This window comes from Rhea americana, unplaced genomic scaffold (assembly GCF_003343005.1).
Source record: "Rhea americana isolate MKP2758 unplaced genomic scaffold, rheAme1 scaffold_269, whole genome shotgun sequence".
NCBI lineage: Eukaryota > Metazoa > Chordata > Aves > Rheiformes > Rheidae > Rhea > Rhea americana.
In genome coordinates this window covers 214,913-239,130 of record NW_028186389.1, presented here as the reverse complement: position 1 = coordinate 239,130, position 24,218 = coordinate 214,913, and the positions used below count along the sequence as shown (strand labels likewise).

General features: G+C 44.1%; 2 protein-coding genes across 8 annotated transcripts in view; both read left to right on the top strand.

Annotated features, from left to right (window-relative positions):
* Nucleotides 1-819: 819 nt before the first annotated feature.
* Nucleotides 820-21,774, top strand: SAP130 (Sin3A associated protein 130). Of its 5 annotated transcripts, none has more exons than XM_085307948.1 (21): nucleotides 820-933; nucleotides 1,445-1,570; nucleotides 2,358-2,593; nucleotides 3,267-3,425; nucleotides 4,462-4,573; nucleotides 6,024-6,148; nucleotides 7,032-7,156; nucleotides 7,759-7,909; nucleotides 8,088-8,178; nucleotides 8,422-8,526; nucleotides 9,541-9,682; nucleotides 9,902-10,023; nucleotides 12,446-12,748; nucleotides 13,788-13,965; nucleotides 15,238-15,342; nucleotides 16,094-16,455; nucleotides 18,135-18,383; nucleotides 18,689-18,814; nucleotides 19,716-19,819; nucleotides 20,502-20,615; nucleotides 20,834-21,774. In XM_085307948.1, the coding sequence occupies exons 2-21, from the start codon at nucleotides 1,450-1,452 to the stop codon at nucleotides 20,990-20,992; spliced, it is 3,189 nt and encodes a 1,062-aa protein (XP_085164074.1). In that variant the 5' UTR covers nucleotides 820-933; nucleotides 1,445-1,449; the 3' UTR covers nucleotides 20,993-21,774. The 5 variants fall into 5 exon arrangements, with proteins under 5 accessions (XP_085164074.1, XP_085164072.1, XP_085164068.1 ...); XM_085307946.1 differs by having other exon boundaries at nucleotides 855-933; nucleotides 13,791-13,965; nucleotides 18,138-18,383; XM_085307942.1 differs by having other exon boundaries at nucleotides 855-933; nucleotides 13,791-13,965.
* Nucleotides 21,775-21,853: 79 nt separating this feature from the next.
* Nucleotides 21,854-24,218, top strand: part of AMMECR1L (AMMECR1 like) — a 16,706-nt gene continuing 14,341 nt past the window's right edge. For 2 of the 3 annotated variants that reach the window (XR_014896229.1, XM_085307949.1), the window contains exon 1: nucleotides 23,852-24,191. The gene's annotated coding sequence lies outside the window, so the exon portion shown is untranslated. Of the gene's footprint in view, nucleotides 22,214-23,851; nucleotides 24,192-24,218 lie in introns of those variants that run through there. The other variant, XM_085307950.1, reaches the window with a different exon arrangement.

Genomic DNA, 24,218 nt, shown 5'->3' with positions numbered 1-24,218 from the left:
CCACAACGCAAACACAAAGGACTTGCATGGCAAAATCAGGGATTTTTCAAATCTGTAATTATATAATTCAAATCTGTGATTCTGTAATTAAAACATTTTGTTTCTGGTTTAATTTTAAAATATTAACACAATTCCGAAAACTACAGCTGATTATCTGACTGCATACTTGAGCATCGAGATACAAGAACACTGAAGAATAACAGCACTAAAAGCTGTGCTATTCAGAAATCTGTGTAACCAAACAGGAGGCAAAGCTGGGCTGGCTGCAGCTCAGGGCTGGAACGTGCACTGACGCTCCTAATAGCGACATTATCCCAGGTCGGAGCGAATATTTCTGCCACGAGACAGCACTGACGCTGGCGGCAGGTATTCACTGACGCAATTCCGTTCATTTACAAAGGCCCGTCTCCCTGAACACGGGGCGAACAGAGATCCTTCGCAGAGCCAACTCCCTTCCCGGCCCGCAGGTGCCACCTGCTCGCCCTTCTCAGCTGCTGGTGCTCAGCGAGGCTCCGCCGGACGCTGAGATGCTGCTTTGCGCGTGTAAATTCAGAAAGAAAAAGCAAACGGCGAACGCGCCGCCGCGCGGAACCAGCGGCTGCCGCGCGCCGGGCCCCGCCCGCCGCTCCGACCAATAGCGGGCGAGGGCGTGGCTCCGCCCCGACCAATAGCGGGCGAGGGCGTGGCCCCGCCCCGCCCGCAGCCTCGCGAGAGCGCCGCCGCCCGCGCGCGCACTACATTTCCCAGGAGCCCCTGGACAGGGCTGCCTCAGCCAATGGGGCGGGGGCAGCGCGGGGGTGGGTGGGGACTACCGGGGCCAATCGGCGGAGAGCTGCTGCAGCGGCGGAAGCGGGGCTCGGCTCCCAGCATCGGTGTCACGGGAAGACCCAGCTACGGCCGCCGCCGAGGGTCCCGCCGCGGCCCGGGGCGCAGGTAGCGCATTGGGCAGGGCGGCCGCGGCGCGAGGGGGCTCCAGGGCAGGGGGTGGAGGGCGGCGCGGCTCTGCGGGCGGCGGCAGCGGGGCGAACCGTGGGGGCGGCGGAGGGCGGGGAGCGCCCGCGCTCGCGGTGAAGGCGGGCGCGGGCAGGGGCGTCCCCGCGGCCGCGGCGCTTCATCGGGGGAACATCCGGGCCCTGCGCGCCCCTCACGGCCGCACGGCGGGGACGGGCCTGGGGCGGCCACGGTTGGCCCCGATTGGCCAGCGGCCTCCTCCCTGCCATTGGCTCGCCGCCGCGTGAGGTCATCGGCAGGGCGGCTCCTCACTGGCTGCGAGCGCTAGCGGAGGCTCGCGCCCGATTGGCTGGTGTGGCAGGGGAGCGCCGCATTGGCGCGGGGCTGGCGATGCCGCTCGCGCGGCGCCCAATGAGGGGGGCGGGCGCGGGGGGGCGGGGCCCGGGCGGGGGCCGCGCCGGTAGCGCCATGTAACGGTCGGCGGTGCCCGCAGGTGCCATGAGCTCGCAGCAGTTTCCCCGCTCGGGCGCCCCGCCCGCCGGCCTGGGAGCAGCGCCGCCGCCGCCGCCCCTGCCCGCCAGCGCCGCCGCCGGCCTCATCAACCCTGCCGCCGCCGCCGGTAAGCGACAGCGGCTGCGTGCGTCACCCCGGGCCGGCTCCCCGGGCCGCCGCCGCCGGGGTGGGGGGCAGCGCAGAAGCTGCCCAGGCTAAGTGTGGGTGTGGGGGGGGCTGGGGCGGGGGAGCAGCGCGGGAACCGACGTAACTGCCGGCCCTGACGAGCAGCGTTCAGGGCTGAGCTGCTGGGTGGGGGTGTCTGTGTTTCTTTGGGGTATTTTTTTCAGTGTGTTTTTTAGCAAAAGAACTGATTGGTGAGTACAGGAACACTTCATTCAGCTGAAAATGGAGCAGGAGCCCTAATTTTAGCCTGTGTTGTCCCTGCAGGTTTTGCTGGGCTACCGGGGTGATTTTGAGTGGTGGGGTGGGATGTGGAGGTGTGCTTTTGCTTTTGATTTTTTTCTTTAACGCTTTGATGCTCTGATTGCATTAATCTTCCACTAAGTGTTTGATGTGAGACTCTGTCACTTCAATAAGCACATCCTGTCCTTCAAAGAAAAAGCTGTCAGTGCTCCTTTGAAGGAGGCTGTTAGGTGCGTGTGTTAGAGATGTCCTGGAGTGCCCAGCTTCACAGGGGATAGCCCTGAAGGGGGCTGCAAAGAAGCAATGCCAAAGTTCTTAGATTTTTCTCCTTTGGCATATGTTTCCTTGTAAGAATGAACCTCTTTTCAGCTGTCTCCTTTTGTATCTGTGCTTCTGGCATCCCATCTTTGACATGGTGGATAACCAGTGCATGTTCCTTGCCGATTTTTATCCTTTTCCTCAGAGTTCCTTTTTTCTTTCTGTACCAGTGAGCGATGAATCTAATCGAGACTCAGAAGTTACCCCTAGAGAGCACATTGGTCCTGGTGGCTCCATACAACCTCGAGAAGAAAAGCAGGAACCAGTGGTGGTTCGGCCGTATCCACAGGTTCAGATGTTGACACAGCACCATCCTGTGCAGTCTGGTGCCCCAGTGACAGTGACAGCTTCACCAGCGCATTTGACTCCAGCTGTACCACTTTCCTTTTCAGATGGACTGATGAAGGTAATGAGGAGGTTCACAACTAATAGGAGAAAAGAACACTTAAATTAGAAAAAGCAAACAAATTTCTTACTTTCTCTCAAGTAACTCTTAAGATATCTGTAGCTGTATTTAATCTACATTAAAACTCAAGAGTGTTGAGTAAGCACAAACACAAACCAGAAACTCAGCTGCTTTTGTTGCTTAAGCAGTGCTATGCTTCTACTGACTGCACCCTTCCTTGCATGTGTGCGTCTTCCATGTGACACACTGAAGACTTCACAGTATCATGGCATTCTTTTTATGAGACTTTTTTTTCTCATTTATCTCCTAAGTGAAAAATAATCACTGTTAGTTTCCTAAAATCTTGTCTGAAAGAGTGAATGAGAATGTTAAATTAACTGATAATGTTTCTGTGTCTGTAGGGGAATACCATAGCCCCAACAGATCCCACTTAGGACTCATGCAGTATGTCAGAAGATGCTGGTTTCCAGTAGAAAAGATGTTCTTTCCTTGTCTCCAATGAGAAGGAATAGCTCTTGATGGCCAATATCTTGCCTTCTCAAGTACTTCACCAGAATTGTCCTTGGGCAAGGCTGGCTTTTTGTCCAAGTTGTGATTTCCAAAAATGATTTTAGCTTCAACATTGAACCGTTGTTTAGAGTTGCCAACATTCCAGTCTGTGTGTGTCTTGTAGCCACCTTTGAAGCCTACTATGCCCAGTCGGCCCATTGCTCCTGCTCCGCCTTCTACTCTGTCAGCTCCCACGAAGGTTCCTGGACAGGTCACTGTCACCATGGAAAGCAGCATCCCACAGGCTCCAACAATTCCAGTGGCAACAATCAGCGGACAGCAGGTTGGGTTTTTTCTGTTTCAGGTCACTGCTAAGTCAGGTCAATGCTGATATTGGTGCAGTGGAGGAGGGATCTTGAGGGGAAACTCACTTCCCTACTCAGTGGCTATGAGCAGCTGGATCAGTTTTATTTGGAACATTAAATGTCAGTCTCAAAACTGCTGACTTGTTGTAACGCTCCACCTGATGGAGCACATGAGGCTACAATAGTAAAATAATATCCAAAAGCTGCTATACAGTTGAAACGGTGAGTTATACACTTTCCTAAAAAGATGACTGTTTTGGTTTCACTTAAAGAATTTCTAATATAGATGAACTGCTGGGATTCACTAATGTTGTGTTCTTTACCATTGTTTCCTGCTCTGCTCCCAGGAGAGTTAAGTGTTATGTTTTGCGTTGGATTCTTATTAAATCATTAGTTAGAGAACTTGGCAGGGGAAAGTGTGTAGATAGTGCGTTAGTTCTTGATGCAATTTTGACTACAAAGCCAAATCCCACTACTTGTGGTCCGGAACTAGTTTGCCAGAACATGCATTGCTGAACCTCTGAACTTCTGGGGTTTCCATGTAAAGTGTCTTTAGCCAGCCTGACTTGGATCCATCTGAGGATATGCGGCAGTTCCAGTGGATTTTGTTATCTTAATGAATATCTCTGTAAAATCCATTTTCTGGTAATCCTGGGGTTTATTGTTGTCGTGCTTCCTGGGTTCATGCCATTCTCTTGACTCTATTGAAGAGGTGGTAGGAACCTGTGCCTTGGAAAGAAGTCTCTAATGGCGGGAGGGCCGTCTCTCTGGTTGCTATGTGGATGACTGCTGACCGACAGTCACCGATTTGCCAGCCAGAGAAGTAGAACTCTGAAACAGCTAAATGATGCATGCAACCGGTGTGCAGTGCATATTTCTACAAAAGTTCTCTTCTGTCTTTGGGACCTTTCTTTATATGGTAGATACTGTTAGTGTGGCCATTAATGCTTGTCAGCACAGCTCATAGTTTATTTGTTTTTTTTTTTTTGTTTGTTTGTTTCTTTAACTCTGCAGGGGCATCCTAGTAACTTGCACCACATCATGGCTACCAACGTGCAGATGTCTATCATCAGAAGTAGTGCTCCTGGGCCTTCTCTGCACATCGGAGCTTCTCACCTACCCCGAGGTAAAGTCAGATTTAGTGGTGCTGCTGCAGACTTCTGTTCATAACCTCTCAGAGAAGGTATATCTAGCTTTCATCTCCAAAATTCTCACTGTTAAGGTTGTTATCATAAGTGGAACTTCAGGTGACTGCTGGCCTTTTTAAGTATTACGGTACCTTCAGTCATTTAGGCCAGGACTGCGTGACAGTGTTTAAAATGCTGGCAGACACCAGCATTTCCCTTACTCTAGTTTTGTCCTGGTAAAACAGTAAATGTTTTCAGGAAAAAAAAAATCTGCTAGTATAGATTGGCCTGTCATGCAAATATCACGTAAGTTCTTGGTGGTAAGTGTTGTCTGGAGCAGTTAAAGTTGTGCAGCATCTTCCTGTAACCACCTTTCACAGGATCATGCACGCATTGTTGTGCATGTTAATGTATTATCCTGTGTGCATTTGTGCTCAAGATAAATGCTGATGCTAATTACATAGACTCTCATCTCCCAGGATTCTGACTGCTATGGCTTACAAAACAGGAGATCAGCCCCTTAAAAGAAGCCATGTGGTCAATTAGCATAATCTGTCAAATTTCTGATTACAGATTTACTTTTTTAAAAGCTCGTGGATTGGGTTTCTGGTTCAACTTGAAATTGATCCAAATTTCAAAATAAAATTTATATTTCTCTCCACATTCTACATTATTCTGTTGCTCAAGAAAAAAGAAAATTGAAATGAACAAAGGTATAATCCTCTTTTGCTAGAGTAAGTGGAAGGACTATGTAGTTTAAGTAAACATAATTTTGTTCATTTGACTCCTGTGGGGCAGCTGACGTAAGTTTTGTATTTTCAGTTAGTGTGTTTTTTCCTTTTTTCCCCTACTACTTTCCCTCACTTTATTCTCTTGAGCTAATATTTTCAATGAAATGATACTTACAGAAACTATACAGTTTAGTCCATCAAACGTTTTCAAGACTATGTGCCTTTTACAGTGATGTGTTATGATCAGGAGACAACAAATAAGAGACAAATTAACCAAAGTTTTATGCTGTTGCAGGTTCTAACGTTGTGTGTTTTTTCTATTTATTGCACATTTATTTATTTATTTATTTATTTTCTTCTAAGCTTTGGCAGGTGCAGATCGATTGTTAGTATCAGGTGATTCATTTTCACTTTAGTCCAGTAATCAAATCGTTTGAATTATTCCTATTCATTTTCATAGCTTGAATAGAAGAAGATTGGATTTACAAAATAACATTATTGTATATAGGAGAAAGGATACTATTTTAATGAAAATAGTATCTGCCCTTCCCGAAGTGCTTTTGAGAGTCTTAGCTATTCTTGTTGCAAGTCTTACTTTAAACCTGTGTCACTTGAACTAAAAATACGTGTGAAATGAAGCTAACATAAGAATCTCTCTGTGGTCGTAGTTGAGCTCTTTGGATACTTGGTGCTTTAACACGCTTGATTTGTTTCCCAGGTGCAGCAGCTGCTGCAATGATGTCCAGCTCTAAAGTAACCACAGTCCTCAGACCAGCATCACAGTTGCCAAATGCAGCTGCGGCTCAGCCAGCAGTTCAGCACATCATTCATCAACCAATCCAGGCAGGTATCAGCTAAGCAGCTATGCAGAAATACTAACAACTGCTCCAAGTTTTGCATGATACCTGCTTGAAATACATAACCTGTAGCCCTGTACTTATTGGACAGAGGCTACTGGCAGCTTTCCTCCCATTCTCTTTCTCGGGTACCAGTTTCTGATAACAAGCAGTGGAGGAAACATTAGTCCTGCAGTTTTGTTTTATTTGTAGACTTGGTGCCAGAAGTCAGGTTTGTAACTGTCTCCAAAGCTGAGAAGATTTAGTTTTTAAAGCCCTGAAAGATCTGATCTGACATGCTGGTGTTGATTTAGTCTTAAGTATATGTATTGATGTAGAATTAATAATTACATGATGTAGAATTAATAATTACATGATGTAGAATTAATAATTACAAAAGCTTATTGAGTTTTTTTAGTATCAGCGTAGATACATATATAAGCAAAAGATTGTAGAGATCTTCAGCTACCATAGTTTGTTTCCAAAGTTAGAATAAAGAGTTAAGCCTTTTAACTCTAAGTGTAAAGGTCTCTGTGTCAGCATCATTGATTTTTCTAGGTATGCTTAGTTTGAGGTTTCTTTTTATTTTGCAGGGAACAGTCCTTTGGCTTTTCCCCAAAACATTATTATAAAGTATTGCATCTCTGAATCACGTCCATACAGATCTGGTCTTGTTAACTTTCTTGGTCACTGACTTCCTCTGATGCAGCTGCTGTGAAAACCAGGACAAATCCGCTTTGGAGCTTGCAGATCAATTCAGAAAGACTGAGCATCTTAGAATGCCAAAACTTTTATGATGAGACCTAGGAAAAACAGTTTTAGCTAAATAGTTCCTAGTCATTGTCTAAATTGCAGTCCTCTAAATGGCTCTTTTGTCTTGATTTTTATAGTCTCGTCCTCCTGTGACCACTTCAAGCACTATTCCTCCTGCTGTGGTGGCAACTGTCTCGGCCACAAGAGCTCAGTCTCCAGTTATAACTACAACAGCAGCACATGCTACAGAGTCAACCCTCAGGTAAAGAAGCTCAAGACAAATTCTGTGATACCTACAATGTTCTGACTTTACAGACCGCAAGAAAAGAAAGCGTATGTGTTAGTCATCTTGAGTTGATGCCCCTCTAGGTGTGGGATGGTATAATACAAAAATAGTAATGCTTGTAAAATGCTTCCAGATCTGTGGTGAATGAAAACTACTGTAAACATTAAATGTTGCCCTCTTTTGAGAAAGAAAAAGCTTAGTGAATCAGTCTATTACCTACTGCTTATTGGAAAGCAGACTTTCTGCTTTAGGAATTTGTGGATAATGCAGCCCATCTTCTTGTGCAAGGCCCAATAAAAAATTACATGTGAATTTGAAGTACTTAAAGCATCCCTAATTAAAAAAAAATCTTCTTTATCAACTGATACTAATATAAATATGTCCTAGACAGATAGTTACAGAAGATATGCAGTGAGGATACAACAGTGGTGTTCAGTTTCCTGTGTTGCTTTAACATACAGTGGAAAGTATTGGTACTGGTAAAGAGGCCTGATTTGTCTCTCTGCGTTTTATCTTTCAGATTTAGTACCATCTGATTATTTTCCCTTTTATTTAATTTATTTATTTTCCCTCTCTAGTCGACCTACTCTGTCTATCCAGCAGCACCCACCTTCTGCAGCTATTAGTATTCAGCGGCCTGCACAGCCAAGGGATACAGCTACTCGGATTACACTGCCATCTCACCCGGCTATAGGAACACAGAAGCCACAGCTGCACACCATGGCTCAGGTAAGTTGCAAGAGGAAGATCCTCTTTTGCTTCATTCAGGCCTCTGTCATCTGTATCTTGATAGCTAAGATTAAATTTGGGGAAAGAATTAATATTAGGCTAAAAACTCACGTTCTTTAGAGTCAGTGCAGCAAAAAATATGCTTGTCTAAACATGAAGCTTTCTTTTCTTTTTATAGAAAACTATTTTCAGTACTGGTACTCCAGTGGCAGCAGCAACAGTGGCACCTATTTTAGCAACAAATACCATTGCTTCAGCTACCACAGCTGGTGAGTATTCATAATGCAATTGTGGGAGACCGTTTTCTTGAAAATGGAACCTGGTTGCTTTTGGGAAAACACTTATGGTAAAGACTGTATTTGGAAGTGTGTGAACAGACTTAAGGAGAGAAATTTGAGTTCTTTGGGGGTTGTCCGTATTGGATTTTTTTGCTCTTTATTTGTATATACATATATACTAGTACGGTAGGGCTCCACAGAAAGATCTCTTTAATTCTTTTCATCCCCTTCTAGGTTCTGTTTCTCACACCCAAGCGCCTACAAGTACTATTGTCACCATGACAATGCCCTCCCATTCTTCCCATGCTACTGCTGTCACAACCTCAAACATCCCAGTTGGTGAGTGACTTCAAGAAGAGTATGTGTAACTGATACTTCAGTCTTCTGTTTTCGCTAGTGGTGGTTGTTCATATTTGGAAATCAAAAAGGGGAAGAAAATCTCTTCAGGCTGGGAGAAATCAATTAACAGGTCTGCTGTGGCATAACTCTCTTTAATACATGGAAGAAATGAATGTTCTGGGAGAAATAAGTAATAAAATGGTTCATTAACCTTTTCAGTTGTATCTTCAGACAAACTTGGGCCTTTCAGCATCTCAGAACTTAGTCTATGTTCTAGAAGTTGTAATGGTTTGATGATATGAATATGGTTTTCTTAGCTGATTCTGTCAGTTCCTTCCTTTGCTTTTAGAGGTATTAGCTCTAGCCTAGCTAAGTCTGATTAGCACTTTCAGTTGAAAGTAGAAAAATCTAAGCTGTAATGGTGGGGGAAGTTTGCCTAAATTTAGAACCTGCCTGAGAGATGCTTCCAGCAGAACTGCTGGTGTTCAGATTAAATCTCCTTTTGTTCATCTCCTCAGTTCTCCTGTCCATCTTTCCATGGTCTTGTTCTGTTGAAATTGTTCTGTTGAAATTTTCTTATGTCATCCTCTAACATAAATTTCCAAGAAGTGGAGTTACATCTCAATACACTAGTGTTTCCTGGTGTATACATGTCTGCCCTTTGTCTCATTTCGCATTGTTTATAAGTTTTCAAAGCAGAATTTGATATAGGATCCTGACAGCAGAAAGGATTGGTTGCATCATAAAAATGTAACTTTATTTTGAGTGGGGGTGTAACTTAGTTTGTTAGGAAATATAATTTGTGTGTGTTCATACTGTCCTTGTATTCTGGTGGGAACTGAGGAAAAAACGTAAGATGGATATGCTTTGTTTGCCTTAATCTTTCTTCCGCTTGATGAAATCATTGTGAGTAGAAAATCATCTGATTTTAGGCAGAAGAATTAGTCCTGCCTTTGCAGGGTCTGATGGCTTTTTCTTTGACTATTTACCAATTCCTTATTTGTTTTCATGCAGCTAAAGTGGTTCCTCAGCAAATCACGCATACTTCTCCCAGGATCCAGTCTGATTACACAGCAGAGAGGAGTAATCTCATCCCCATCCCTGGTCACCGGGCATCTCCAAACCCAGTAGCAATGGAAACCAGAAATGACAACAGGTGGGGAAATATCACCTCTATGAATGAGGGAGGTGTGAGTAGGCTGTTTCATGAAATAGTATCTTCCAAAGCTTGGTGGGATTTGGTACTTGTAAATGAACTGTAGTTGAGATACTTTATAGCTTCTGACAGATGAAGGCTTGGCCCAAAGGCAGGGGTTGAAGATGAATAGTTGAAATGGCGTGTGTGTGTGTGATACTTGCTGTTTTTTGCTTATAGGCAGTCAGTGCCTGTCCAGTTCCAGTATTTCTTGCCAACATACCCGCCTTCTGCCTATCCTTTGACTGCGCACACCTACACCCCTATCACCAGCTCTGTGTCTACCATTCGTCAATACCCAGGTAAGACCTCTTTGGAGACTTTGGTGCAAGCTGACCTTGACACTTAGCTTACATATTAGCTGTAGTGATGGGAGAGGCTAAGAGGTTTGCAAGCTTGATTCTGACAATCAAGGCTTTTGATTTATGGTTGGTTGTAGGGAAGAAGTATGAGCAGAGGGTTCTGAACTACTTCAGAAGCCTACTAAACATAGCTACTAACCATTTTCTTCAGAGGTTTACATTGACTGACTGTCCAATGGTTTGTACCTCTGTGAAAAATTTTATATTCCACAAATCAAAAACAACTGAACTGCTCTAAACTAGCCCTGTCTGTGTATTCATGTCTCAGTGTTCTGATAAGCCCATTTTCATCTTTGCACATGATTGAATCTCTGAAGCTGACAATTTCACAGGTCTCTGCGTTATGGAGCATGTCAGAAAACACTTGGTAGTGTTGGTTACATATGATGGAAACCAAAAGTGGAAAACACAGGCTGCATTGCATGCTTGTACCAAAATGGAAATATATTTTGGGTATGTGACATGCAGGGGAAAAAAGGGGTGCTTTTTTTTTTTTTTTTTTTTTTTTTAAGTCATATCAGGATTTGAAGTGGGCTTTCAAGATAGTTAAAATGACTCACATGAGGGAAAGGTGAGCTCTTCTTAAGGTTTTCTTGCTGAAGGGTTTTAAAGGAGAATATGCAGGTGAGTTGTGTTGGGTGGTTGTTGGCTGCTGTGGTTCAGAAGTGGTTACAGAGCCTCCAAAGCAGCATGATTTTTCATGTTTTTCCTAAATTCAGCTGGTAGATGTGGAAGGCAGCATTCCCCCACAGGCAGGGAAGACAGCAAGGACACATGTGAGAGGAGTTAGTGACATTGCCACAGGAATGTTGTGCGAGTCCACAAGGCAGACTGTCAGGAGCTTCAATTTTGGCAGTGCATGGAGATGCTAGGCTAATGCTGATGAAGAACAGATGTGGGTTTTTCAGCAGAAGCTCATGGACAGACACTTTGCTTTCAAATTTGATTTGAAACACTATTTGAAAGTACTTATGGCAGTAACTGGTGACAACTCCAAGCAAAGAATGCAGGGTATCCTCAGGAGGAGGAGGGACATGCAACTGTGCTGAGGACAGCTACTGGAGGACTTAGATTAAAAGTAGAGAGGAGGCTTTAAAGAAGATCACTGGAATAAGGGGTGTTAATGTGGAATTTTGAGGAAGGTTGGCTTTGACTTTCCAAATGCTGGTTGTACTTGTATAGTCTCCAAAATTATTTTGTTGGATAGAAAATTCTGCAACAAGAACACTTCACATGGGGTGTTTAACTAACGGAATTTATGCGCCATACTTGTATATAGAAGCCATTTTGCAGGCCCTGGTTCAAGATTTCATTTTTTTGACAGCTGTTTTCCAATTGGCTTGTCAGCACAAGAACTCGATTGAAACCCTATGATAATGACAAAAACAGCTTACTCTGTGATGAGAGGGCTCTCCATTGTTAGCAAGCAAGTCTATTGTTAGCAAGTTAGCACTTGCACTGTGTTTGGCTGTAGAAATGTGATAGTGTCCTGTAAATACTGGAAATTTGGAGATCCAGAAACTGCAGACAATCTGACAGCATTGTTAAATATCACCCATTGCAGCTGTTTGGGAGATGTGCAATCTTTATAGCAAATCTGGGAAGACAGAATCTTAGTTACTTAGCACTGTAAATACTTCATAGGGAACATTGTTTTGCCACAAAAGGATTTTATCTTTAGTTTACCTGTAGGGTTCAGCCTGTAATTAGCTGTAAACCGTGTTCTGCATCAGATAAAATTGTACTCAAGTTTGGAACATTCTTTTCCGGTTGAACTAAGGAAAAGTTTTCATGATTGTGGCTGGGGTAAGGGGAGAAGTAAGCCAGCCACATCTTAACGTACTTATACTGGAGTCTTTGCTTTCTTCACTTGCTTTGGCATAATCACGGGTGTTTTTCTTAGTTCATGTAAATGAATGATCATTTCTGTGGAAGACTGTTTTCTGAAAAGAAAGGCTTTAGCTCCTTAATTTTCTTTTAAAGCAGGAAAATATCAAGTGCTGGCACTTACAGGACTTGTAAGATAATACTGCAATGAGCAAAAGCAGTGCACTGATTTCCAAGATTGGAAGTTGGGTACAGAAATGTTACTTGAGCCTAATTTTAAAAGTGGGATAAACTTTACTCTCTTGGAGCAATATCAAATAGAAAATGGGATGAAAATAAATAGTAGTGTCTAATTCTTCTGGCAGACACTCTTGCCTCTCTGTCAAATGGGAATTTGTTACTGCTCCAAGAATGCTAGCAAATTAATTTTTAAAATAATTTATCTTTGAAAGTAAATATTTTCAGCCAGTGAGAGGTGTGTGGAGAACAAAGACCCTCTGGGCAGGAGTGGTGATACCCATGTTGCTGTTCCCAGTTTCAGCCCAGGCGCCCAACTCTGCAATCACCGCTCAGACTGGTGTAGGAGTGGCCTCCACTGTCCACCTCAACCCCATGCAGCTGATGACTGTAGATGCGTCTCATGCCCGGCACATCCAGGGGATCCAGCCAGCACCCATCAGTGCCCAGGGGATCCAGCCAGCACCCATCAGTGCCCAGGGGATTCAGCCAGCACCAATTGGGACACAGGGACTGCACCCCACTGCGCCTATTGGCACGCAGGGGCTCCAGGCAGCGCCGATCAGTGCTCAGCAACCACAAACAGAGACAAAGACTTCAGGTAAATGTCATCAGCAGGGTCCCTGCTTTGGGCCTGGTCAAACCAGTTGAACTTCAGATTGTCTACTGGGTGTTTAGGCTTAAGTTTTTCTTTTATCCTCTGAGAAACAATCTTTTTATGGTCGTTGTGGCTCAGTAACGGGTGTTAAATATGGTTATATATATGTTTTGCCAGCAAAGTTTCTTTGCCTCTGATGTTATTTCTTAATTTTAAGTGTGTGGGGTTGGTGTATTTGGGTGGCACTGGAAGGGTTACTTCACCTGAAAAGCCTGACAGTGCCAAAGATCAAATAATTCTCTTCAGTAAACCCTTGTGGGAAGTGTTAGTTGCAAGTAGCATGACATTTTGTGAACTGTTCCAGCTACGCTTTAGATCACAGTAGCAATCAAAAAATCTGGCCAGGTACCTTCAGCAGTTGGTAACATGATCTTGGACTGTGCTAGAAACCCTCATGTCTGAAAAATGATTGGTCCAGTGAAATCCCAACAGCTTACTGAAGAAAGAGGATATGACTGCAAAGAGAATGTGCTGCTAGCAAAGCTGGCAGATGTGTCATGTGGTGTCTTCCTGACTGTCTAAATACTCTGCATCAGTTGGTAGCTGAGTTGGCCAAACAGCCTTGGCAGAAGATCAGAATGTAAACACAGCTGACGAGTGCTTGCTTACAAGTGGCATGTATTGCCACGTAGACTCTACTAGGAGTGTTTTCCCATTGACGCAGTTGTGTTGGTGATCTCCCTAGTGATGTCTGCCTTTTCCGTTTCATCTGGAAAAGAGTATTTCCCTAGCAACAGTCATTAGGCAGGGAGTAGTTTCCGTCTGTCCTACGGAAGGTTCAGTTATCAAATTGCTTTGTAGCAAAGGTATCGCTTACAAAGTGGCTTGAAAGCTACAGTTAAAGATTGAGGGAATAAGGGGAGCACGGACAGCATGTGCTCTGCAAACACCTGCTTCGTCATCATATTTCTTTAACTGCGGCTTTTTCTTCTCTGTATCTGTTCCCTTTTCCCTGTCCTGTGTCAATGTCCATCCTTCCCAGCAGTAGTCTTGGCAGATGGAGCCACCATCGTAGCCAATCCTATTAGCAACACATTCAATACAGCTTCTGCAGCGACTACAGTTGTGCAAACCCATAGCCAAACTGCCAGTGCAAGTGCACCAGCCCAGGGCTCTTCCCCACGCCCAAGCATTCTCCGGAAGAAACCAACCACAGATGGGTGAGTAGGATTGGTGATGAAATGTAAATGATGTTTCTGTGCAGTTTAGTCCAGCTAAATGGAACAGTTTCAGCAGTGATGTGAAAAGTTGTAGAAGATTATTCAGTCAGCAGTGCCTGAGAGTGACCTGCTGATCTGTGAAACGCTTTTCTACCAGGGTGGGGTTATAGTTTCCTCTTTCTGTTAGCAATGGGATGTGAAGAAGGAGAATTTGTCTCTTACACTTGGAAGTGACCTTTTGACGGGAAAATGGATTTGAGATTTTCTTGCATAGTTTAATAAAAACAAAGAGCTCATAATCTACTAAAATTAGAATTCCATGCTTTGTTTTCTCTGCTTTTCTTGGAAGGATCTATGGAGAAGTAGAATGGATGGGATTAATATTCTGCTGTGTAGTCTGATTAGGAAAAGGGGAGGGAGAAACTTAAAACTCTTAGAATATTCTGTTATCTGTCTAATTTTGAATGCCTGAATAAAGAGGCAAGATAAAGCATTAGAATTGGCAATCCATTTTCTCCTAACGACAGCTGAAAAGGTTTGGATTTAATATGCCTTGTGAGACCAAACAAAATTGTTTTTGAGTAGATTTTTTTTTTAAGGCAGAGAAACTGCAGGCCTTAAAAGTGAAACATAAGCTAAAGAAGCAGAGAGATCACTAAAGAATTTTTCCATTTGAAAGGTTGATTATTTTGAACATTTTCACTTCCAGCCCCACATGAGACAGAGTAGTCTCAAAAATACAAAAATACTTTGCTGTACTGAGCACTGTGCTTTAACATCCACATTCAGTGATTGCTGTCTTGGAGTTGGGCTTTTACACAGTCCAGACCAACTGAACGAAGCAGTTGTCCATCTAGGCACTGTGTAGTTTCGAGTGGTTTGCTTACTCTTGTGATAGCAGGGGAGGACAGTGGCATGGCCCAACTTCTCGTTGTTCACTGTTGGAGCCTGGCAGTCTCAAGAAGGAGTTTTGGCTGGCAAGATGAACGTAAAAGCAGCATTCCTGGAGAAGCCCTAAACCTGGGTGAGACTAAGCCAGAGCAATTAGTCCTTTATCTTAAAAAAAAAAAAGAAAAAAAAAAGAGGGGAAAAAAAAGGCTTATTTGAAAAGGCAAAATGAGATCCTCTATAATAGGTCACAGTCACTCAGAGAATATTGGGGAACGATACAGATATACCTCCCATTCTAGCTTTGACAAGAGAAAGTGGATTGCTTGGCTCTGTGTTATTTATCTCTGCATCAGAGAGACAGATCTAAACTTCCTCTTACAGGCTGGCAGTCCGAAAAAGCTTAATTCCTCCTCAGCCTCCTGAAGTAGCTAGCACGCGTGTGGAGAGTACTATGCGAAGCACATCTGGATCACCAAGGCCTGCTGGGTAAGACTTTAAGAAACAACCAACTGCATGATAATGTTCTTACCTTGTTTTTTGATTGCATTCTTTGGCTTTTAAAATGGCATCCTTTCTTTTGGGAAATTGAAGGATCTGTTTTCAGTGTGTCAGGGCAACACCTTTGTTGAACAGACTTGACTAGCTCTGCTGTCATGAAACCGGCGCAATAGTCCTTCAGAAGGTGTGGTTGTCAGCTTTCAAAAGGGGGGAAAACCTGACATTGCATTAAAGGATATGCCTCAAACTCTTAAGTCTATATGATTTAGAAATTAATGCTGAAAGGGCTAAAATGGAGCTTCTACTCCAGTTGTGTGTATTGTTTTGAAACAATTAGCTATAGTGAAGCTATTGTGAAGCAGAGGATGGCGCAGAAAAGCTTTGGGTAAAAATTCGTCTTGGTTACACTGAAAGTATTTTGCAACTTTCAGGAGCATTCTGAATTTATTTGGAGTTAGTCATGAGATTCACTTGTTACAGTGAGTGGAAGAAAACAGCATCTGTAACAAATACAAGGGACTCAAAAGAGGTGGGGGGGGGGGAAGTGAAACTAAAACTGAAATTATAGTCTCTTGTTGTGTTCCACACGAATGAGCTAGGTGTTACTTCCTGGGGCAGGAGAAAATGGATAGTCTTGAATCCAGCATGGCTCCTTAATTTTGTTTGTGGTAGAAAGTCATGACAACAGTACTCTAAGGCACTGATGCCATGATGTTTAGTGAGTGTTTTTATGTTACAGTGCCAAGCCGAAACCTGAAATTCATGTGTCCATGGCCACTCCAGTCACTGTGTCTATGGAGGCAGTGTCTAATCAGAGCAGCGAGCAGCCCACCATTGCGGTGCCCCCTACCTCCCAGCAGCCCCCTTCTGCCATTCCAACCATTATCGCAGCCGCCAGTCCCACGTCGCAGCCCACTGCTGCTCTGTCCACCATTCCAGGAGCCATGCCAGCCGCCCCGCCAACTTCTACTACGATTGTGGCTGCACCTGCTCCTCCATCAACCATGAGTGGTGCCCTTTCAGCAGTGCTGGGTCCTGCAGTACCAGAGATAAAGATCAAAGAGGAAGTGGAACCTATGGACATAATGCGACCAGTATCTGGTAGGCTGTTGTTCAGCATCAAATTGTGCTTTTCTTTGTCTCTCTTGGGGAAACTAGGAGGATTTCAACACACCCATCCTAAAACTGAAGTTCTGTCTTCCATGGTAGCACAGAATACCAGTCAAAGGGTTCCTGTTCCCCTTATGAGAAATAATTTCTCATGAGGTTTCCCCCCCTCCCACAACTGCTGCTTCTCAGTAGGTAAAACGGACTTGGTTTTGGTGATGTGATTGGGATATGAAGTGCTATGTGAATAGAATATGAAGTCTTAATGGCCCAGTAAAGAGAATGGAAAACAAAGATTTAGTTGATAGTTAAGTTGGGACTCCTTTAATGAATTTGAGATCAGTTCCTGACTCCTAGGAGTAAAGGACATTGTAATGTCCATGAGGCAGTTCCTGTTGCAAATAACAAGAGTTGCAGAGTAGCAGCTAGACTCCTGCCTGTTTGAAACTGCTTTGTCCTTTCATCAGTTTTTCATGAAATCACTTGTTATTTGGGACTACTGCTTTGTTCATGCTTAAGTGATCCAACTCCAAGCTTCTGCATGAATTACTTACTGAGAAAACCACTCAGCAGCAGTGCCAGTATATTATGAATGTGTATAGTTAATTTCAGTTTTTCTGTAAGTCCTCATGTTCAGATTCAAGGGCCTCCTTGTGTGTGAAGAATTAGTGACCAGTCTAGGACCCTAATAGGGCACTACTGCAGTTCACAGATATTTTCTCTTGAACTTGAATATTCAGTATATTGTCTTGGTATCCAAGTTGATCATTGTTGCCATCAGCCAAGATCAGTAAACTTAAAGTCCTTATGGATCTCAGCACTCAGATTAAACTGTGACAAAATGATAGGTAATGTGGTATCAAAGTTCTGTTTTACTTGATTGTTTCGTCGTTCTCCCTGAAGCTACAATGGAAGAAGCTGCTTGCTTCAGGTATCTCTGGAGTACAGCCAGATATAATTAAGCTCTCAGGGTTCTTTTCTTGACTTTGTGGGATATGCCAAATTTTCAACAATCTCATCCCAAGGATTTTCTGCTGTGGGTTGTGCCATACTTGCCTTAGTTGCTGCTGACTGAGCTTTCTCTCCTCTAAGTGTTGGAGTGTTCCCTCAGGCTACCTGTCACTCTGCTGCCCAGCTTCAGAGGGGTATGACTTGTGCAGTAACCTACTGACCACCTACTGGTGCTGTTGACTTGGCAATCTGAGTAGACTCTTGCATGGAGAGTACTGTAGTCCCTGTTTGACTGCATGTGACTCTGTACCTACATAGCAAAAGGGACTTGGCTTGCTATCTACTGTGATCCACACTGGCATAGATTCAGAGGACAGACATCGTTCTGTACAGTAACTCATAATGATATTACTGTGGATTTGTTTTTGTAACATTCAGCTTAAAAAGGTGAAGGAACTGAGGGAGAATTAATTCCCCGTTCTCACTCTTTATGCTCTTGTACATGAGACATGAAGAATCTCAGGGTATAGGCATGGTTCAAATGATTGTTCCTGGCTTAATGTCTAACCTTGTACACACATGGGCTAAAGTGCACCTACAATGAAATCCACACCCCTCACAATGCACTGAACAGCAACTGCTGTTCTGGAGACAATGCTCAAACAACAGTAGTACCTTTATACTACTGACAGTTTGTGTTCTTTTTCTTTCTTGGATTTCAGCAGTCCCTCCTCTGACTACAAGTACCGTGTCTCCATCTTTGGCACTGTTGGCCAACAACCTTTCAATGCCACAGAGTGATTTACCACCTGGTGCCTCCCCAAGGAAGAAACCCCGTAAGCAGCAGCATGTGATCTCCACAGAGGAAGGGGACATGATGGAAACAAATAGCACTGATGATGAGAAATCCACTGCCAAAAGTTTGCTGGTGAAGGCAGAAAAGCGCAAGTCTCCTCCAAAGGAGTATATAGGTAATGTCATCTCTAACGATTTTTTTTTCCCTCCACTCAGATGTTCACATTCTCTTTTCCCTTTCTTTCTCAGAGAATGTGCTCAGTCATTTTCCCCACTTCAGAAATAAAAATCATACAGAATCTAAATACCTAGTCTTCACATATTGATGTTCAGGGGACATGACCTTTCTCAACTCATAGGGCATTTTTTGTATGAAGTAATGATCACTGATCCTTTGCTGTAATTACTGGGTCATGACAATCTCCTACTTTTCCCCTACTTACTAAATGCTCACAGTTACTCTTCCTGGACCTTTTTCTAGATGAAGAAGGTGTAAGGTATGTTCCTGTGCGTCCAAGGCCGCCTATCACATTGCTCCGTCACTACCGCAATCCCTGGAAAGCTGCTTATCACCACTTTCAGAGATACAGTGACGTCCGGGTTAAAGGTCAGTTGTTGTCTTGTAATTTGGAGTTTTCGATCATCCTGGATAAACTGCTTTAGTGCACGAGGGAATGGTGTCTTAGGAGCATTCTTAGCTAGCTAAGGCTAACAAGTGACTTTACAAATAGATTTCTCTTGCAGTTCAGAAACAAGAATTGATGAAGTGAGCTAATAAGACTTTTTAGCTAGATGTTGCCTGAATCTCTCTCCAACTCTCAAGACAGCGGAGACAAGAAGGAAAGACTGGCCATACTAGAATTACCTATAAATTTGCAAGAGAAAAAACATATACATTACAGCTATTGAGAAATGTCTTACTTGCAAAGATAAAAAAAAACTACTTAAAAAGTAATATGCTACTACTCTGTTTTTTTTCTTACTACCTAACAAAACATCCTGGATTTAGAATAACAAGTATTGTCAACTAACAAATGGGTCTTCTTTTTTTAAAAAAAAGATCTCTCTAAGATGAGGAAAATGGAAATCAGCCACTGTTTTTAGGCTTTTTAGCTAATCTTTTAAAATTCTTAAGCATCTAAGCTGAATGGGTTTTTGCAACTGTGTAAAAACATCCAGGAGCAGACATGTATTTCAGCAGTATAAGACAAACCCTGCGCTGATCAGTGCATTTTTAAAACATGAAAATACAGAATTACCAGATAATTGGGGCTAGTTCTACTGGGTAGAACTTTCTCTTTTTGGAAATCCAGATCTGCTGATAAATGAGAGCAGCTTTCACATAGGTGGCAGATATGCAGGTATTTTACTGTCTGAATCAAAAAGTCACTCATCCACATTTATTAGGACTTGTGGAGAGTGGGAGTTGGATTAATATTTTTGTTCACAGGAATGTGGCAGGCCTCTGTTCTTAGTATAAATAACATATCTCTATTTTTTGGAGACAGAAGAGAAAAAGGCCATGCTGCAAGAGATTGCCAATCAGAAGGGTGTATCCTGTCGTGCACAAGGTTGGAAGGTCCATCTCTGTGCGGCACAGCTACTACAGCTGGTAGGTGAATGTGACTTGCCAGCCTCCTGTAACGTTGGGGAATACAAAGTACTATAAGGCAGGATGGTTTTTTGCAAGCTCAATACATTCTCATCTGACACTGGGATACCAGAAAAACTGGTATATAGTGCCCAAAGGGAGTGGGACATGCTTTCCCCTTTCTCAGGAATGTGGCGTAAGTGGCTTGAAAACTTAGTGTTGATTTTGATCCAGACATAAGAGCTGATGTATTTTGTACAGATGATCAAAATTGGCAACTCCCTCCTGCTGATGCACAGGTCTGAAGAAGCGTCTGTTTGGGATGGTGCGGCTGATCTGAGGAGGCAGCACTGATCCACATTCCTGGATGCTTCTGTTTCAGGTTGGGGGTGAGGTAGGTGCTCTGCATTCTAGCACCAAACTCCCCAAAACCTCTGCATTCCTGGAATAGTATTGTGAGAAAAAGGGGAAGCACTTCTGGTTAGGTTCCATGTTTGTTCAGAAATGGAGCAATCCTGTAAACAGGATGTTAGTAAGAAGAATAGTGCCACACTTTACATCAAAGGCTCCATCTTCTGAATGACTAACATGAGCAGCTGAGAGGGGAACAGAGTATCATCATCTTTGCTGTGTAGTTTTTTAATGTGGGCAAATGTTTTCTGGCCTGGTGATAAACCTTTTCATAAGTGCTGATGTCTTCTAGACTAACCTGGAGCATGATGTGTATGAGAGACTGACTGCCCTACAGGAGGGACTCATTCCTAAGAAAAAAGCAGCAACTGATGATGACTTGCATCGAATAAATGAACTGATACAGGTAGGTTCCTGTGGTTTAGCTTCTCAGCCCAACATATTTGCTTTATCCTTAATTACAAAATCTCCTATTGCAGTTAATGAGAGCTAGAGATGACTTTAAAAAAAAAAAAGGTACATTTCCTGTATTTCAAGTCTCATCATCTAAAGGTGGTATTATAAAAAGGTAAAATGACTGCTTAGACTAGACACTCTGCTGTTAATGATGATGTTTCATTTCAGGGGAATATGCAGAGGTGTAAATTGGTGATGGATCAAATCAATGAAGCTCGAGACTCCATGCTAAAGGTCTTGGATCACAAAGATCGTGTTTTGAAGCTTCTAAACAAGAATGGAACTGTCAAAAAAGTATCCAAATTAAAGCGAAAGGAGAAGGTTTAAAGCCAGAATGACGACTCTGGAAATAGAGAAACATGTACAGAGTGGAGTTGAAACTTTTTGTAGTTTGGGTTTATTTTTAAGCAGAGCATCTGAATAAAAAGGGTGAGTTTAGGGAACAGATGGCAACAGATGGACATGTGAAGCCTGGTGACCTGAAGGGATTGTCACTGATCTGTCATAATGAACAAAGATTTCTCTCAGGCTCATCCATTTTTTTTAAACTCTTCACAGTCCCATTTGTTTAATCCTCCTGATGTGTCAGTGCCTACTAATTGGAACTAGTGATGCAATGTGTGGTGGACTGTGCCCTCCTGTTTTGCAGCTTAGGGGTAAGTTACAGTGTATGCACACCTTGTGTATATACAGGAAACTCTACAAGGGACATTGAGAAGCTGACACATAGAGGTCAGCCCAGACACCCGTGCTTCAAAGCATTGAAAAATCACACCACTTTTGGTTACTCTATTCAGTTGTTCTTCTGACCTTCCAGTGTCTGAAGTAGCCTTCTCTAAACCAGTGCCACTGCACTACATCTGCCACATTTAGAATCTCCAATGGTTCAGAAGTCCTAGCTGTCTATTTAAAAGAAAAAAAGCGTACGGGGAATCATTTCAAAGTGATTTTTGTAGTGTCTCTGTGTGTGTCTATGTTGGTGCTCTGGGATATCTGTTTCGAAGTACCTCTTGCAGCAGAGTACTTCCTGTAGCTAGTATGATGTTAATTGTATGTACCACATACATCTTGAAAACATTAATAAAGGACTTGGAGGTTTTTGTACATAAGCAATTTGTATACCTTTACTAGTGAAGCATTCAATGTGCAAACTCAAATGAAAGCCTTGAAAGAAGCCTTTTAGGGAGACATGGGATATAGGAAAGAGGTCAGCCTCTTGCTGCAGAAGGACAACTTAACTCCTGTTTTAACTCCTAAAATTGCAGGATGGATTCTCCCCCATCCCGTGTGCATTTAACCTTGGATTTTTATAAAGGTGGTCAAATCAGTTTTCATATTAGTTCTATTTTTACTCTTTTAAATAATTATATTTTACAATTAGTAGGTTTTTCAGGTAATGATGATACATGAGCTGTTAATTTCTGTGGCTGGAAGAAAGAAAACATCAGAATATCACTAAAACTTTTCAAGCCCCGGGTGGTGGGGATATGCACACTTGTGTGTTGAAATGCAAGAGACTTCAGCACAGTGCAGACTGAAATGCAAGAGGTAAGCAATTGAAAGGGGAGAATCAAATTCATTGTTTATCACCTTGTGTTTCTTGTGCTTCAGGAAGTGTTAGCCTTCAGTGCTACAGAATGCTCAAGCCTGGTCAAGTACTGTTTTACACTGTAATGTTAATACAACAGTGACATTGCTAATGATGACCTTGAGTCCCAGTTTCATAGACAGGCTGTAAGTACTTGATTCACTGCTATCATGTTGTCTCTTGTAGAGGTCAGAACTGGTTTTCACTGTCGGTAAAGAGCTTTTGGAGGAAATCCTAGCTTATTTTCAGTAAATGGTATGGGGGGGAGGGGAAGGTGAAGGATTCTTTCAAGTACTACAGGTGTACTTGTTTTGCCCTTAAAGCATAATAATGCTTTAAGTCAAAAAAAAAATGCTCTTAAATCTTTATTCTAGGACACTTTCATCTGACTCTTCTGAATAAGATTTCTGGAGTAACCTGATTAGAATTTTACAGGAGCTGGTGTTTCAAACATATAAGGGAGCATAAGCAAAGTCATCATGGGTAGTAGTAATCTGTGTATTCACAGCACTAGGACACTGAATTTCTATTCAGTAGTAATTTAGAAAAAAAAATCACTAAAATTTGACTGCATTTGTCTAATTGTTTGGTTTTTGCATCTTCTCTATTCTTTGTACAATTCCTGATGTAAGTAATTGGCCATAATCCATTTTTACAATCCCAAAGAGCTTCTACCAGCTTACAGTGGGCAGAGGCTTTGTCCTTTGGAGAACAGCTAGAGTTTGAATGTGTAGAATGCTTACTCTTGAATTAAGAAAAATAGCTGAATAGATTTTTATTCACTGTTTTACCCTTGAGTAATCAGAACCTCTCCCTCCCCTTTCATGCTAGAGGAAAATGAAAGAAAGTCATTTTTGTGTGCAGTTCTAGCCTACTCTCTATTGCTATTTGCACCAACTCTTAATAGTATAGCTTTTTTTCCTCTGGGACTTGCTGCTGCTTTATAAATCAGCAGAGAGTAGATTATGTGAGTTTTATGTTAACATGTAAAAATAAAGGCTTAGGCAGGGTCCTCCTTGGCATTGCTTCTACAGTCGTTAGAGCAACCTCCTGTGCTGGTTTTATGAATGGAGAGTGAGGGCAGAGCAGGCTCTCTCAGCGCTCGCCAAGCACAAAATGGAGGCGGGGCGGCTGTGGCCGTTGGCAGCGCGCGCTGCCGCCGTTGGCACCGACCACAGCTGGCCGACCTGGGGGGAGGAGGAGGCTGGGCGGGGCTTCCCCGCGCTGAACTGCGAAATGGATGCGTCCGTACACCCCACCCCCTTAGAGTGACACTACGACGCGCTAGCCAATGGCAGAGCGGCACCCCCCAGCCACGTGAGGGTGTCTTCCCGCCCCCCCCCTTCCGGGGGGGTGTCATACACAGCTGGGGGCGGGGGAGCCCCGCGCCCCTCCCGCTCGCGGCGCGCCGAGCACTCCTCCCACGCGCTCCCGGGAGTGTTTGTCCTCGCACGTGCGCCGCGTCACGTGACGGGGAGGGAGCCCGGCCCCCGCGCGCGACGGCCGACCCGGAGCGGAAGTCCGCGACATCTATGGTTTCGGGGGAGGGAAGACTGTCCTCCCTTCTCTATGGTCGGGCTGGTTCCGCGGGGCCGACGGGAGGCTGGCGGACTGTGTACATTTTTCCCTCATTACCTCACTATCAGGGAGGAGGCTGCCGGGATAGCGGCGGACCTTCCCCCGGCCTCGCTCCAGTCCGCCAGCTCCCCGCGCTGCCCGGCGGCCCTGGGAAGCCCGGCGCCCGGCCTGGCTGCGGCGGGCGCTGCCCTCCTCCCCCGCCCGCCGGGCCCGCTTCTCCAGAGAGCCCCGCCCCGGCCCATGGCTCCATGAAGCGGGAGAAGAAGGAGGCGGCGGCGGGGAAGCAGCGGCGGCGGCGGCTGGGCTGAGGCGGAGGAGGAGGAGGGAGAAGCCGCGTCCGGCCCCGGGCGGGAACGGAAGGTGGGGGAGGGGGCACCGGGAGGGGGG

Excerpts from the sequence above, each read along its gene's own strand:
- SAP130 (XM_085307948.1), top strand. The coding sequence starts at position 1,450 with ATGAGCTCGCAGCAGTTTCCCCGCTCGGGCGCCCCGCCCGCCGGCCTG. Across the intron at positions 2,594-3,266 it reads TTTCAGATGGACTGATGAAG|CCACCTTTGAAGCCTACTAT; the intron begins GTAATGAGGAGG and ends TGTGTCTTGTAG. Across the intron at positions 18,815-19,715 it reads CAGTGACGTCCGGGTTAAAG|AAGAGAAAAAGGCCATGCTG; the intron begins GTCAGTTGTTGT and ends TTTTGGAGACAG.